The sequence below is a fragment of the Musca autumnalis genome, unplaced genomic scaffold (assembly GCF_047663935.1).
Source record: "Musca autumnalis isolate F117 unplaced genomic scaffold, ASM4766393v1 scaffold_2, whole genome shotgun sequence".
Lineage (NCBI taxonomy): Eukaryota > Metazoa > Arthropoda > Insecta > Diptera > Muscidae > Musca > Musca autumnalis.
In genome coordinates this window covers 96,823,028-96,837,730 of record NW_027411755.1, presented here as the reverse complement: position 1 = coordinate 96,837,730, position 14,703 = coordinate 96,823,028, and the positions used below count along the sequence as shown (strand labels likewise).

Sequence of the window (14,703 nt, the reverse complement as noted above, 5' to 3'; positions counted from 1 at the left end):
TACAACATCAACAAATTTTCAACGGTGGCAAAATAGCCCTCAGTAATGTTGGCGACATTTACTGAGTATTTCAGCCATGTAAAACTTCTCAACAAGTGGTGTCGAAGACACGCCGTTCGGACTCGGCGATAAACTGTAGGTCCCATATCATTGAGCTAATATGAATCGGGATGCACTCATTGATATGAGAGAAGTCTCCCTTGTCCCGTCTGGGATGTTTGTGGAACAATTATATATGTATATGTTTCCTAAATATTTCTCCCATTGTTTCAAAATCGGCTTCGGCTATAAAAATAATCTTTTTCCATGTAGTGTTTTAGATTCTTCGGTTTTATTATTAGTAAGAATTATTTGGGTCTTATATTTGTTTACTATTTCCTCCTTTATAAAAAAATGATTTAACAAATTTGTTTCCGCTGAATGATTCGTTGCTTATGTTAATTTGTCTTCTAAAACATTTATGGTATTATCTATTTTTTCTTCATCTATTTCTTCGTGTGGTTGAATTAAAGTTTTCTCATCATCTTTATTATTGTCTAAATTTATTTTTTCTATATTCTTCTCTAATGCAAGAATCTTCAAAAAGTCTTTTTGTCAATATCTTTAATGTTGGTTTCTTCATAAATTTTATCTAAAAGTGTTCCCTGTGTCATTTCCTTGATTGTGTTAACTAGTAGACTGCCTATATTTGATGAGTCTATACAATGATCAGTTCTGAAATAAATTATTAGTTCGTCCGCCTTATATTTAATATTTTGGATTTCCATAATAATCTCACTTACATTATTAACTTTTAAATTTGATACCATCCTGTATATGGAGAGATTCAACTTATGGTCTGTATCGTAGCTTAAGTCTCTCCTTCATAAGTTCCCAGTTATCCGACGTTGGTATATTTATCACTGCATCCTTGGCTTGTCCTTGAATGGTTTTATAAAAAATTAGTCTCACGGCTTCCTTTTTAAGTTCCTCATTATTTATTGTTGAGAGTAGATATTTTATACTACAAAAGAAGCAATTGACGGTTATGTCGCTGGTTCCAGTGAAATTTGGTATGTGGTTGATTGCCTTCGTAATTGATTCCCTTGTACTGTTATAATGTTGAGTACTTTCTTGCAACTCTATGTGTGCACTTGGCAATCTCTCGATCTGTTCATCTTTTCTGGCTAACTCTTCTATAGCTGCACTGATGTCCCGAGCCTGATTCTCCATTCTTCTTTTGTCAAATAAAGTTTTCCTTTTTTATCGTTGTGAACTCAGCTTCGATTATTTTGTGGTGTCCTTTTATATTTTTATGTTCGTTTACTTCACAATTACTTTTTGTAATCTTTTGTGGTGTCCTTTTGTTCATATAAAACATTTTAAAATTCACTGCACAATTATCTTTTTACTGCTCGTATCACTAGATCCTTTATTTTAAAAGGTTCCTACCGACTGCGCCAATTTAATACATGATATTCACAACCTCTTAAAAAAGTTTGTTTTTTTCATTTACGTTAAAAAAAAACTTTATTAAAAACCGACTTAAGAGTACACACTAGAGAATACAGACTGACTTTACTTAATTTTATTGTCGTATTTATATCATCTTTAATTATTGATGTATAAGCATTTTAATTTAGAGTTGATTCTGATTGGCAAATATGCCCTAAATTTTATTAAATTGTAGTTTTCAGTTTCAGTTTATTTATTTGCAATACTTTAAGCCTTTAAGGCCAATAACTCGTATTGTATAACGTAAAAAAATTAGTAATTACATTTCATATTCATACTTACATACTACTATAGCAAATTAAAGAATAATTGAAAAAATAATTAGTGGAAATATGGCTTAAGGTTCGGGGTGGCGAAAAATAAGAAATATTATGACCATAATTTACTGGCAATGTAATTACAACAAGAAAAATATACGATCACGTAAAAACCGTACGTACCAGGCCTTGGAACCTATTGTCTGAGTAGCCAGAAAATTCCTTAATGATATTTCGCACCGGTAACAACAAACGATCTTTCAAAAAGAAAACAACATATAATAGGTACAGCAATTTCTGGATTCTTTATGGAGCGAAAAAACATAAACCTTGAAACCACATCACTGGGAGAGGGAATTTCGAATAATTCTATAGAATGTTGTGAGTATCTTCAAATGTACATACTGCTCAAAGGTGCATCCACGGAATTCTCTTACGCTTAGAGATATGATCATAACGGTGAAGACCAAAAATTAAGCGAATAATTGTAATTAATTGGGAAATAGGCAATTTATAATAACAAAGACTTTTGATTGGCTAAGTAGCCATACATTTTAATAAACAAAGGAAAATACAATTTAGCAAAGTTATTATTTAAATGTAATTTCTAGAAAGTGAATGACTTAATAAAAATGCTTATGCATCAATTTTAAATTATTTGTTTATTCGTTTTAAAAAATATCTTATCTTATCATTAAACGTAACTCGCACCTTATTGTTTCTGTCCACTGAGAAACCTAAATTCAAAATGAAGGCAGATTTAAATCGAAAATGACACAAACACCTGAAATCGGGAGAAATCGAAAACTTACTTTTTTGGTTACTCGCCAGATTCTTGTACAAAAAGTGGAATTTATTGTTGTTAATCATTTACAAGAGTATTTTAAATAAGTAATTCATTAACGAAATTCAAATTTACTTTTTTGAGGGAAGCAACCAATTATCTTCAAATCTTAATCTTAGTCAAAAAAGAAATACGCCAGTCTCGAAGTAATTAACCGTTAGAGCTGATTCAATATATCTATATCGCCCATTTACTCAAAGAAAGACATAACTCCAGAAATGGGTTTTTGAGTAATAATTTATATTTTTCTACGACTTCTCCAAAACTCAAACAGTAACAGCTTTTTTTAGGAGTATGGCAAAAATCCACAAAAATTGTATACAAACATACATATTTAAGCCAGGAATGTCTGAAGCTCTAAATGTGTTTGTACCATATTGTTTAGCATCGTCTATTAAGCACCATTTTATTGCGCTTTTTTATATTCTTTTACAGGTATATAAAAGACAACACGCCACATCCATTAATAGTTTCAGGGCCAAGTGGATGCGGAAAAAGTGTATTCATTTCGAAAATTGTTGAAAACATCCATAGATGGAAACCGGAAATGAATTTGATATTGAGGTAAAATTTGCTCCTCTATTTAATTGGATAAATTTTCCAGAATCTAACTTATCCTCATAGATTTGCTAATTTGACAGCTCGCTCATCAGACTTGGTCTCAATGCTTGGTTCTATTGCTTATCAAATGTCGGCATTGGCTTATGGACACCAAATCAGAATGGAACACGTGAGTATTTGTATCAATTTGTGAAAATATTTTCTAATATCGACATATTGTTTTTCAGACATTGAGTAGTTACTCGAAAGTAATACAAGATATAATATCTGAAAACAAATACGTATTTGTTATAATAATTGATTCGGTAGATGATATTATAAGTGAGATAAACATGGACTGGCTACCGATAAAACTCACTCCCACCTGCAAGATAATTCTTACGTTAACAGAGGACAACAATGAGAGAAATCCGATTCTAAATAAGTTGGGCGAGACAGGAATTCCGCACAAATGTTTCGTCAAAATGAAGCAATTCAGCACGCGACAGTGGCAAGATATTTTAAGTTCGGGTGGAGGAGAATTTTATGCCACCAATGGGGCCATTAAAATGCCTGACGAATGGAAAATGTTGCAAGGCAAGACGCCGTTTCATGCAAAGTCCTTATGGTGGCTAGCATGGCTCGGTCACACCTCAGTTACCATCGCAAATATATCAGAAATGTTGGATAAGCTCTTGCAAGTTATTGAATCGAAATTTTCCAGTGATTACGCAGAGATTTTAATGCTCATGATATCGTTATCACAGTGGGGCATAAGAGAGAGCGATTGCGTAGATATTTTCCAGAGAAGCACACAATTGGATGCGCATGCTGCGTTTCGAATATGGTCGAAATTTTGTTGGTTATTGGGTCCCATGCTTTTTACCGTTCGAAACATTCGAATAGCTGATAAATCACTTCGTAACGCCATTATGCGCAAGTACAAACACAAACACGCACACGTTCATCAAATTATACGCGAATTTTATGATAGACAGGAAAACTTCTTCACAAATCCAAATGATATTATTCCAATGTAAGTAATTTTTTAAGTATTTCAGCACATTATGTATGTGATAATGACCCGATACTAACCGTACTTACTAAAATGCGGTTCTTTTTTACGTAAGAGTTTACAAACATCTCGTTGTTTTTATTCACAAATTACAGTAGAAATCGCTTCTAACGACATCTTTTATAGGGCATAGACTACATAAGCAAATATCACTTGTAAAGACTTCGCTTGTAACGAAGCGTCGTTACAAAATATTTGAGTTTTGCTATAGGTTGTAGGTAATAAGAAAAAACTTTTCTCACAAAATTTTGTTGTGTTTTTAAAACTCAAAAGAGATGTTGTCAATACATACAAAATACCGGAATACAATACGCGATAGAACGTGATCACAATGAGGCTATAGAAATTGTTTGTGTAATTCACCAACGATCTTCCTTGGCGTGTCTCCGGAGTGACCTCTTAGGCGAGGGAGTGCGAAACTCACTTCCAATTGCTGGCAGGGAAGATACGGTTGGACAACCGAATTACCACACTCACATGTGTGATAAGGCAGATAGGCATACGCATGTGCATGTGCGCATAATTAATATAAATCCAAATAATTTGCATAAAAAAAGCATTTACAAATGTCAATATATTTATATAATGAAATGTGTAAGGGGTGGGCGCCTACGCCATGTTAGGGGTGTGGTGTGTTAATGTCAGAAAATTTTTCATTTTTTAACTTAAATTCGTTATGCCATAGATATACCACAATATAATGTGAAGTTAAAATTGAATTTAATGCTAAACGTATCTTATTTCAGTTTTTTATGATTTTTTACCTAAATTCAAGGTAAATTTAATTTCTAAAATCTGTTTCTTTTTATGAATTTTAGAACCGTTTTTGATTATTCAATAAAAAAACATTATCCTTTCTTGAACAATATTGATATTTAAGGTGGAAGTATGGTAAAATAGAGTCGGTTGGTGAATCTCCCATATCGATGGCGAAGCGCCAAAATAATGTTTTAAAATCAAAATTATATTCATTAATATATCAAAACTTATGATCAAAATATGCTAATATTTTTACCAAAAATAATATTTGAAAAAAACTTTAACGATGTCGATACGAGAATATTTAGAACTATAATTCGCAATATTATCTTTAAGCTTTGGAGTCATTAGTGTCACTGGAGAAAAAGAACAAATATTTTTGGCATTTTGAGTTCTTAGTAAATGCAAAAAATCATCAATATAGGTCCACGTTTTGGTATAGCCCTAATATATAGGTTCCCCCTAAATTGAGCTATTTCAAGGGTCTAATTTGGCATATTCGTTTACCAGGGGGAAGAACACCTCTTTCAGAACATTTGCAAAGTAGGTCTATTCCGGATGGCACCCATATTTTACCTACTTCGAGGGTTTGCCTCATATTCCAAACGATTTGGCTGAAAATTTGTTTTTTAGTAGGTCTATTCCGGAGTGGCACACATATTTTACCTATTTCGAGGGTCTTGCCTCATATTCCAAACGATTTGGCTGAAAATTTGTGTTTTAGTTTCTTATGAAATCCAATCCAGTAGAAGATCTTCAACTAAGCATATATTTTGAAAACATACGATACAAATTTAATTTTCTATTTACTTTAATTACTAAATTTAATTCATTATAAGAAATATGATAAAAAAAATTAAACCCTACAAAAAAATAATAAAAAATTAACGAAAAAGGAAAAAAAATGAAGCTAAATATATTAACTTATCATATGGAAACCGAGGTAAAGTTCCACGTATCCAAATATATATAAATTAAACCAAAGTTAACTTAAACAATACACAAAATAATATTCTCATAAATAAAATTCTAGCATATTCCATATCAACAAATTAATGAATCAAAAAAAAATTTTGGTTTATTTTAGTTATAATGCAGAGAAATATTTAAAGTTGCCTTATCATCACTTTTGTAACGTTATGGAGGACCACACTGGACTTAACAAAGTAGAAATCCTTTTTCATTGTTTTTATTTTACCGAACTTCAATGGATGGCGGATAAGGTGCATGCCACAGGTGCTGCTCAACTAATGAGTGATGTTCTAATCTGTGAACAATTAGCAAACATAACGGTTCAACCATACACGCACATACGCATTTTAAAAGACTTCCTATGCCATTACATGTATGAATTGAATTACGATGGCCATCAATTTTTTACTCTTATCAAATTCTATATGAAATCGCGAATTCGAGATGACTCTTCATTGAAGGATGATCAGATAATACGTTCATGGCTAGAAACGACAAATGAATTAGATATCCCGTTCCTAGATATTATTAATAAATCTGTTGGCGACGAGCTTGAATGTGGAAAAACAAGTTACGATGCCTTGGTAAATTTGCCACATCAGGGATTTTTTATAGCATCTATAAGCACAGATCGGGAAGAGATTTGTGTATGGGATATTCGAAATTGTACTCGTGTTCGCATCCTGCAAGGCATATCTCAGCCAACAGCAATGTGTCCTTTTGGTGCATACAATGCAGCTGTATTATGTAGACGGGAAATAAAAGTCATTAATCTGGATGAAGGTAAATATAAGGTAAGTGGATATTTTAATATTTCCTTATGATTATTTCCTTATGAACTCAGAGCAGTTCACAAAATGACACCCATTTTTTAAATTAGTTTTATTGTATTTGTTAAATAATTATTAATATTAATATAATTTTGTATTTATTTTATTATTATGTACATTAAGGACAAAATCTAACTATTGTGCACAAGTAAATGACTAAAAATTGGCTTTGCATTTTAATGCTATAGCATTCACGTCATCTTTAATTCAGTCCCAGCTAAGGTTTGCAAAAATGCAGTTCAATCACCAGTACAAGTGCCCCATATACTGAATATTTTTACCCGAATCACTCATGAGTTTTACCCACCCTCCCTCATATGTTCCCACAACATCCCCGAAAGGACAAGGAGGGACTCCTCTCATATCAATGAGTACACGACGATTCATATTGGCTCAATGATATGGGACCTATTATTTATCGGCGAGTCCAAACGGCGCACAGTGGTGCCGCTTCCTTGTTAACTTGGATAAAAATAGAAGGAGTTGACCTAGGATGATTAATTTTTGTACAAGTACTTGTAAGGCCATAGAAATGAAAAATACCAACTTTGGTCCATATCGGTTAAGATTTGGATATATCCCCCATATATATCTTTCCCCGATATTGCTATTATGAATATCCTTCAAATTTAATATGCGATGTTTTCTTAGGTCGTTGATCAGTTTTATAGATTTTGACAAAAATAGGTTCAGATGTTGATATAGTCCCTATATTTTTGCTATAACTCAGTCAATTTTAATTTAATAGCCTTCAAATTTGATATGCGATGTTTTCTAAGGTCCCTGTTCAATTTGATCGATTTATTTGGTTTGGTTTGGTCATGTTTATACTAACGGTTTTCTATCTCGATTTATTTATTCCCAACTCAAAAGTTGCAATAAGGTTAAATTTATCATACATACACTGCCGCTCACTTGAATAGAACCCCCCTTTAAAACGTGGGAATACGGAAACATTTTATTAGAATATCGATGCATATTCACTCTATATTGCAAACGAAGTACTTTCAGTACTATTCAGCAAAAGTATATACCTCCTAATTAAGGATACACCCATATATCCTGTTTTGGCAAGGATTCGTTAAATAATCAGTTGTAATGCCTAACAAAGCTTGCTTTTTTCTTTCAACAAGTTTATTTTTGGAAGCGTACTGTCTCTTTTACTCGTATATTTTACGCATAAGTCATTCCAATACATTTTAAAGAATATTTACCACTGTAGAATATGACGGCCCCAACAGGATATCCGCATTTCTTTTCAAAAATTTAAGTTTTGATGACTTGAAGTGTACACAAGTTTATAAAATCGTGATGAAATTGCCACTCGGGATAACCGAAAAATTTTTACTTCAATTTTTGACTTTATTTTGTTTTCCTTGTATAATTCTTATACAAATTGGATTTGAATGCAAATGAATGACTAAGTTTACACCAAACACATGAAGCAAAATATAATAAAACTTAAAAACTTCATATCTTGTATAATTCGGAAAAAATGGAGGTTGAAAACAATTTTGTAGGGGGTTCTATTCAAGTGAGCGGCAGTGTATAACAACAATATCCCACTCCTATCAAAATAGTGGCATTATCTATCGGCAAAATTATTTCAGATTCGAGCTTATTACCTGTTTTTTATTAAATCGTCGATGAAAACTTTACTGAAAACAACGGAAGAGTTGTGTATTACATTCCAGGAAATATTTTTCCAAAAGAAAATATTTAGAAAAATTAACGGTTTTGGAGATATGGTGCGAAATGTATAAAAATTGTAGCATTTTTGCATATATTTTGAAATTTGAGGCAATGAATGTAGTTTTTCGAGTTCATTATTTCCCCAAATATTTTATTCTTGTCCATATCTACAAATTTGATTCAGAGGTCAGAGGAAGATTCGCATTGGTTTCAGAGATATAGTCCCGAATTTCTTTAAAAACTCAATATTTAACCATGTTTAGATGGGGCCATAAAATCCGAGCTGGATCTGACACAACAAAACCCAATTAGGGTTTCTTGTCGTTTGGGTCTGTACTCTCAAAAATCCTCAGTTCGAATTGTTTGCACAAGATCACCTTAAAAATGTTGCACAGTGTTATAAAAAGTCGACAACACATTTTTCGGTTTTTGTCCACTGAGCCACCATTGTGCGGCGTGGCGTGTCTTACGACACCACATGTAGAGAAGTTTTTTCATGGGTGAAATGCTTAGGAAGTGTAAGCCGGCATTACACTGAGGCGATTCGCCACCGCCGAAAATTTTGATATTCTGGTCAGGAACTGAACCGCAGACCTTTTGGCAATAAAAAAATATTACAAATAAAAAATCCAAATACAAGCGCAACTGAGTTTTGCTTCTTCTGCTCCTTATAAAATCAAAGTACAACTTAGTTTGTTTTTTCTGTTAAATGATTTTTGGAACAACTCTAGCCTAGCAAAAAACGGGAATTTATGGACACACTTATTTAACCCGAAATTCCGGGTAAAAACATCTTCAGATTTTCTCCTAAGTTCACATAAACCGGCGTTCCCGCACTTGTAGATATGTTCGTACATTTTTAGCGATACTTTTTGCATTGTCGTAATCGGCAGAACCGGGTCTAATCGGGTTGTTGTACATGGACGTTCGTGTCAAAATCTACGTTTGTATATACGTAATCAGCTCAACAACAATTAAAAAATCTTAAAAAGACACGACCTTCACGATATTCTCGTGCATAGCCGCAAAACTGATCGCACCTCAAAATATAATTCTGAGTCTATCTAGTCTATCCGTCTGTTGCAATCACTCTAGCGTCCACATTAATTGAGCTAGAACGCTATATTTTTGCAAATGTGTCTTTTTCCTTAGGCAGGTAAAATTCGAAAATATTTGTTATTTTGAAGTTCTTAGTGATCATCCCAATACAACGATACCGCCCGATTTTAGGTATTTTGGGGAATTTAGCTGAACTTTTTGGCCGAACTACTTGTAGTTTGACATTTGAACTTATTCACCAAAAATTGTCAACATAAGTCCATACTTTAATATATAAATGTGCTGCCCCATTGAAAATATTTTAGATACATTTTCTTACGTAATTTAGGCGTTTGGGGTATACATTTTTGTTCAGAATATTTTATGGTGGATGTTACTAAAAGATCGGCCCGGCCGAACTTAACTTTTTTTACTTATTTATTTTATAAAAAACAAGGCGAATTTAAAAAGGTGATCTAAAAGGCGAATTCAAGCCGTAGTCTTCATTTGCGAAGAATCCACAAAAGTAAGAAGAAGTAAGAAGAAAACGGTAAAATATTGTTCTCGAAGCTTAAATAAAGATGTTGTACACATATAATATATATAATATAATACTTGTTATTTATTTTTGATTAAAAATATGTTTTGACAGCAAATGAAGACATCAGTTCGTATTATTGTATCACCTTCTTTCTTGCACCATGATAACAGCTTTTTAGAAATTTTTAGACTTCGCATGATTTTAAGTAGGGTTCAATAAAAGCTTTTGAAATTTAATGGACCTGCCTATGGAAAAATACACTCGGGTGCAAAATTTTAGCGTTCTATCTCATTTATTTTACGACATGTTTGATATAGTACCAACGGAAATGTGTAAACAGCACTCCTTCACGGTGCTCTTGAACAAACTTTATATGAAAGGGGCTTACACCTGGTAAGTTTTTGCGGATTCTGAAACTACAATGTTCCTAGATGAGGAAAATAAAAAAAAAAAAAAAAACGCCAGAGCGCTTTTTAAATAAATCAAGATCAAAGTTCACATTTTAGGGTTTTTTTGGGTTTTCACGATTTTGCTTGGAAAACGCTAGTCCTATCGAAATGGAATTAGAGAATTGACCTTTATGATATTTATGTCGGTTTTACCATTTTTGAGATATTGAAGTTCAAATTGGGACAATGTACTGACTGTATCGCCTCCTTATAAAACAGTGTTATGTACGGTGCGCCTTAACTAACTTTAAATAAAAACCGCTTACACCTGGGAAGGTTTTGCGGATTCTGAAACAGCAATGTTCATAGATGAAAAAAATCCTAAAACAAGAAAAAATCGCTAAATGGATTTTTAAATAAATAAAGTTCATATTTTTAGGATTTCGCGCTTTTGCTTGGAAACCGCAAGTCCTTTCGAAATGGGGCATAAGTAAATGTTGCAGCTGTGGAAATTCTCTAGAGGATTGATTATTATGATTTTTTCCTAGGTTTTACCATTTTTGAGATGTAGAACGGTAAGTCTTATCGAAATGGGACTAGAGAAAATCGTATAGCTGTGAAAATTCTCTACAAGATTAGCTTTCGTAAAAATTCCCAGGTGTAAGCTCATTTCATTTAAAGTTGGTTCAAGAGCACCGTGACGGAGTACTGTTTACACATTTCCTTTGGTACTATATCAAAGATGTCGTAAAATAAATGAAATAGAACGCTTAATTTTGCAGCCGAGTGTATTTTTTCCGTAGGCAGGTCAAGTTCAAAGATGGGCTATATAGGTCCACGTTTTTGGCCTCCATATAACGGCACTACACAATTTAAGGTATTTTGAGGATTTTAGCTACATTTTCCGCCCAAATTATCTCCAATTTGGCACTTGGAGTCACTTTGGAGTCAAGAGGTTAAAAAACGCATCCACCAAAAAAGGTGGAGATAGATCAATAGTATAGTATATTGAGGCTTTTAGCTACATTTTGTGACCACATTTGAAATTTGACATTCGAGGTTCTCAATGACAAAAATCTTCTCCACTGATAATTGCCAAGACAGGTCCACGTTTTGATATAGACCCCATATAACGGTACCTCCCGATTTCAAGTACTTTGAGTTTTTAGCTACATTTTCAGAACGAATAAGTTAAATTTTGACGTTTTAGGTTCCCAATGACCAAAACACTTCTCCACTAAAAATTACCAAGATAGGTCCACGTTTGGGTTTAGACCTCATATAACGGTACCTCCAGAATTTAGGTTTTTGGGGCTTTTAGCTACATTTTCTGACCGATTTAGCGGTAATTTAACATTTGAGTTTATTGAATCTAACAGGAAACTAATTATTCCAATTTAGTTCAGAATATGTTATGGTGGAGGGTATAAAAAGTTCGGCCCGGCCCGGAGTTTTACATGATTGTATGAAATTTTTAAGAACACAAAGAGTTTTTTTAATTTTTGAAAAATTTTAAATTTAAAAAAAAAATTGTTCAAAAGAATTTGTTAGTATTTTTTATAGTTTATTTATTAGGGTTTCCATTTTTAATATATTAAAAGATATCAATGACACAAAACACTCATATTTTAATGAAAAATCTTAAAAAACTTAACATGTTCACTTTGACCTTGAATTTCTCTGCAACTACTAGACCGATTTTGACATATTTTGATTCATCGAAAAGCTGATTGTGTTATCGGTCGAACAAAAAATTAAAATATCTCTATCCGTACAAAAGTTAGAGAATTTAGGCCATTAAAAAACGATTCTGAACCAACGTGCGACGAAACGCAAATCGAAACACATGTTTCGACATGTTTGTGTGGAGAATTTGTAATGGGTTCCAATTTTTGTATATGAAACTTTTTAATGAAGTTCACGCAAGTGTGGAGCGGAACTAACATTCAATATAAAAATTGTATTTTCAATGCCTCCAAATTGGTTTATTTTGCGTTTTCAAACCCATCAGATAGTTAAAGAACACATATAATAACGGTCCATAATGTGCTAACATTTTCAGTATTAAACAATAAATTTGTAATTTGACGTATGCTTTTTGAGACGAATTCAATTTACAAAAAAATCTTTTGACGTTTCAAATTCGATCAGATGGGCTGGTGCATCTATCTTGATAATTGTGCTATGAACAAAAATCAGCTGACTGCCATTTAAATCCTCCAAAATGTATATCTAAATTCAATGAGATTTGTACTGGATTTATTAAATCCAGTCGAGGATTTATGTCTAGTCTAAATGAGGTATAAAATGTATTATTTAATATTGTTGTCCTATAGGGAATATTTCTCTCTTATGTCTACTCGCGTACTATTTTCCTAACAATTGCTAAAAGGATAACCTCTAAAACCTTTGATTAAGAAAAAATACTATAAAAAATATTTGTTTCTCCTCGCGGTATCTTGTAATGTCCATTAAGATACTGCGAAGAGACGTCTATTTGTTCGCGACTCCATACATTGATATAAGATTGGCACTTACCAAGGTTGACATTTCTAAAACAAAAAAAAAAAATTGATATACCATATTCATAATTTGCATCTGTAAGGGGACCTTCCTTACGTGATTATTTATTTTTTATTTGCACGTATTATGGGTACCTCCCCTGTTACCATTTGTAGATATTCGCATACAAAATTTAAATTTTTTAGAGGTACCTCCGATGTTACAGGCGATGCTGTAATATACTCTAAAAATTTCAGGAAGATCTGTTTAATTTAATTTAATTTATTTTATTAAGTATGTTAAGATAAAACACTGAATTCATATGTAAACGTATATACTAATTTAAACATTAATGTGAACCTAGTTTAAGAAAATGCAACCCTGAATTGAATTACAAATTAAGTGATCAAATGCAACTATGTCTAGACGACTTTCGCGCTTCTCATACCGAGCAGCTAAGTGGAAGAAACTTTAAAGAATTCGCTCATTCAGCAAACTCCATTCTAACGCGTTACATATGGCCTGTTCCAGTACTTTATAAAGTGGTAAAAGTCGTAAAAGTTGTAAAAGTCGTAAACGATTTTCATATAAATTTTGTGTACGGGAACATAAAACGTGTAAAAGTGGTAAAAATTGTAAAAACTTTTTAGTTCTGGAACAGAGCTATAGTAACTATCAGATAAGTTTGCTCAAGAGTAATAATAAAAGTGTTCTTTGAAAATTAAACTCTTCGGCCTTTTCATTTAATGTACCAGTTGAGAGGCAGAACTGGTTCAATATGGTAAAAACCAAAAATGTTTTACAATCGGTGAAATCGAGTTTCACCCTTTCAGAATTTGTGAACTGTTAACATATTCTATATAGAATGACCGAAGTGCTTTAAAATAAAGTGTTTTAGGAGGGAATGGGGATCATCTCAGATTTGTACTTCGGTACGGAAAGTCCCTGATCGGCCCTCACTTGGGAGTCTCCAGAAATGATTCATTTGCCGAATTTTCCAAGCAGCTCACTACTTCCGATTTTATATCAAGTATTCTGGTAATATCAAGCAGACAACCGTTTGTTGATAGCTAGAGTGAGAAATCGACCCAGCCTAGAGGGTTTCTTGGCAATCCCAACGCTAGGATCTGACGCTGTGTCCCAATCATTCGCACGTCTTAAATTAAACCGATTACGGAAACATTAACAAATTCAAATTCAAACGACAACAACCCTATGATGACGACTTTTGGCTTAAAAAAAGGTTTACCAGCAAGACTTGAACAAGTCCGAAAAGAGATGGCCTCGTACAATATCGGCATATTGGGTCTAAGTGAACCACTCAAATTGCAGAACGGATACTCCATCTATTCTTGTAACGCAAACTACAAAGTAAGAGGCGTAGCATTAGCTATTTCCCCTAAAGCTCGGAAGATTTAAATGCAAATTTAAAAACATATGCATCGTACAGAATGATATTACAATCAACTCGACGCGATAACGAACTCCCTGCACGTCGGTGATATAAAAATTAAACAACTGTGAGGCAATAACATTAGAGGTACTGCATTTTTGAAGGCCAATGACGGTTCAGACCTTACGACTACCGAAGAACAACCAGTCCGGTGGAGTGATTATTTTACATCGCAATCACAGAGTCGTAGCTGAAACTATATTAATTACAAACGCAACCCCAGAACATCTATTTCAACCGATCCTCCAACAACAACCGATGACAACTGTAAATATTAGACCCGAAAAATATGATTTTAAGAAATATGTTCGGATAAA

General features: G+C 33.1%; 1 protein-coding gene across 7 annotated transcripts in view; it reads left to right on the top strand.

Moving 5' to 3' along the window:
* LOC141394327 (uncharacterized) overlaps nucleotides 1-14,703 on the top strand; it is a 387,129-nt gene that overhangs the window by 317,235 nt on the left and 55,191 nt on the right. For all 7 annotated transcript variants that reach the window (XM_073968593.1, XM_073968586.1, XM_073968587.1 and 4 more), the window contains exons 5-8: nucleotides 3,031-3,159; nucleotides 3,220-3,325; nucleotides 3,384-4,171; nucleotides 6,057-6,735. In XM_073968593.1, coding sequence (XP_073824694.1) covers nucleotides 3,031-3,159; nucleotides 3,220-3,325; nucleotides 3,384-4,171; nucleotides 6,057-6,735 — 1,702 coding nt within the window. The remainder of the gene's footprint in view (nucleotides 1-3,030; nucleotides 3,160-3,219; nucleotides 3,326-3,383; nucleotides 4,172-6,056; nucleotides 6,736-14,703) is intronic.